The sequence below is a fragment of the Myotis davidii genome, unplaced genomic scaffold (assembly GCF_000327345.1).
Source record: "Myotis davidii unplaced genomic scaffold, ASM32734v1 scaffold1275, whole genome shotgun sequence".
NCBI lineage: Eukaryota > Metazoa > Chordata > Mammalia > Chiroptera > Vespertilionidae > Myotis > Myotis davidii.
The window spans coordinates 4,265-6,941 of NW_006286483.1; the positions used below are offsets into that span (position 1 = coordinate 4,265).

At 51.4% G+C, this 2,677-nt stretch overlaps 1 protein-coding gene across 1 annotated transcript in view; it reads right to left on the reverse strand.

Moving 5' to 3' along the window:
* Positions 1–203: 203 nt before the first annotated feature.
* MYO1E (myosin IE) overlaps positions 204–2,677 on the reverse strand; it is a 180,022-nt gene continuing 177,548 nt past the window's right edge. The window contains exon 28 of the mRNA XM_015560197.1: positions 204–562. Coding sequence (XP_015415683.1) covers positions 331–562 — 232 coding nt within the window. The 3' untranslated portion in view covers positions 204–330. The remainder of the gene's footprint in view (positions 563–2,677) is intronic.

Here is a 2,677-nt window from a genome sequence, read left to right on the forward strand (position 1 = left end):
AAAATGAATCTGGCCTGGCTGGCGTAGCTCAGTGATTGAGTGCCGGCCTATGAGCCAGGAGGTCACGGTTCAATCCCCAGTCGGGGCACATGCCCAGGTTTCGGGCTTGATCTCCAGTGTGGGGTATGCAGGAGGCAGCCAATCAATGATTCTATCTCATCATTGATGTTTTTATCTTTTTATTTTATATTCTCTCCTTCTTCCTTCCTCTCTGAAATAAAAATTAAAAAATAGAATTTGGAGTCTTGATCAAACTGAGGCTGGAATGTGGCTACCTCTGCAAGTTCCAGTTAGAGGAGCCTACAAGCTCCCTTCAGGTTTAAACTAGTTTTAGAGCAGGGTGACTGCACGCTCTCTGGGAGGCTGTCCCAGCCAGCCAGCCATGCACTTACCTTCTTTGATAATGTCGATAATGTCATTGGCATTGAAGCTGAGTTCGTCTGTGTCCTGAGCGTCGTAGGCATACAGAGCCTTGCACTGTGGCACCTGAGGCTTGGGCTTGGGCTGGGGCTTGGGTCTGCCCCCTGCTGGGTTGGGCCTGCTGGTCGTCTGTCTCCGGACCCTGTGGAGAGAGTGGAGGCAGGTGAGAGATGGCACCTGACAGGGGCAGCAGCAGTTCCGTATAGTGGCCTAGACCAGTGGTCCGCAGACCACTGGTGGTCCATGAGGTCCGAAAGGTTGGTGACCGCTGGTCTAGACCATAGGACCAGCACTGGCCTGTTCAAGTTCAAATCCAGCTCCATCCTTAGGAGGATATGTCGCCCCCTAAACTTTTTCTGATAATAAAACAGCCTCCCTGACAAGGTCATTGTAAAAGCGCGTAGATAGCCGAAACCGGTTTGGCTCAGTGGATAGAGCATCGGCCTGCGGACTGAAAGGTCCCAGGTTCGATTCCGGTCAAGGGCATGTACCTGGGTTGCGGGCAAATCCCCAGTGGGAGATGTGCAGGAGGCAGCTGGTCGATGTTTCTCTCTCATCGATGTTTCTAACTCTCTAACTCTCTCCCTTTCTCTCTGTAAAAAATCAATAAAATATATTAAAAAAAAGCGCATAGATAGCTCTCAATAACCATTAGCTGCTGTTACCATGTCCCCCACTATATCTATATATCTATATCTATATATATATCTTTTCCACGATAATAAAACAGTCACAAATCTACCCCCTCCCCAACTTTGGACACAGAATTTTTGCGGGTACCACAGAAGCCTCTCCTCAGCTGCCATCCCTCCCAGAATGACCACCCTCCCGCCCACCCTCCCACACTTTGTATTAATAATCTGGTTTCCTTTGTAGTTTTACAACACACGTCTCCCTAAGCAACCCACGAAAGGAATCCCATTCTACTAGCACTCACTCCATTTTGGGGATGTAGCCTGTTGATGTGCGGAATTTTAGTTCATTCATTCTCATTGCTTTATACCACTCCACTCCGTGCATATGTCCCAATTTCCTGACCCACTCACTGGGATGATTCCAGCTTTATCACAGAAATGCTACAGGAAATGCGCTTGTGCAAGAGCTCACCCAGAGCCGCTTCTCACCTTAGCACTGCTGACATTTTGGGCCACCTGTCTTTGCTGTGGGGCTGTCCTCTGCACTGTAGGGTGTTTAGCAACATCACCGGCCTGTCCCCTCTGGATGCCAGTGGCACCCGCCTCCCCTTGGTCAAGATCATCAAAAACATCTCCAGGGCCAGAACCCTAATCCAGCTTTCAGTGTATGCTTCCAATACACTGCTGCCTCCGGTCACCATTCACACACTGTCTCAGGCATGTAACTATCGCTTCTTCCTATTAAGGGAGATCTTTAAACTTATACCTGAAACAACTATTAAGTATGTTCACGAAAGTATTTAGAGAGAAAGGAAAAGGAAATAGAAATATAGACCCTTCCCCCTGCCCCTTTACTTAAGGACAAACCAGAGGAAAGTTAAGCTCCCGATTTCCTCTAAGAGGGTTGGGCTGAACTCAACATAACCAAGGCTGGGGCTGGCCTGTGAGCACCTGCTCTCACCTGGGGGAGGGAGGAGGAAAAGGGAGGGTCTCTCCTTGGGCCTGAGTTTTGGAAGCAGAAAGCACACCCGGTTTGGAGCTGTGCTCTCAGGAGGCCAGCGCCCCAGTGTCCTCGCTGAGGTCCTGTGATGCCAGGTGCTCACTGGGTGCCACGAGTAAGTTGGATCATGAGGGGGTGCGTAGGAGAGGGGCACTGGGTGTCAGCAGGGTGGTAGGGCTGTTCCCAGCAGGGGTGGGGTTCCTTGAGTGCTGCCTGGGGCGGCAACCCCAAGGTTACACAGGCTTCATTCAGCCTCCTCAGGTCAACCGTGTCCCCACCTCCAACCCCAGCAAGCACTTCGATCACAGAGGAAAGGTGCAGGAGAGATCATTTGCATACATCATTTCCTCCCTGGTCCCCTGGCAATCCCCTGTCCCTGCTTGAGATGTGCTGGCTTCCCTGAGAGCTGGCCGGGCTCACAGGCCTTTAATTAAGAGACCTGTATATTAGGGATGTCAGCATTTGGTTAATAAGAGCCCCTAGCCTGCATACCAGCAGTCAGCTGATTTCCCAGCAACAGGGAGTGGGGCGGAGGGCGGGGTGAGTGTCAGAACACCCTGCGAGGGTGGGGGATAGGGGGGGTGGGGGGGAGAGGCACACACACACACACACACACACACAC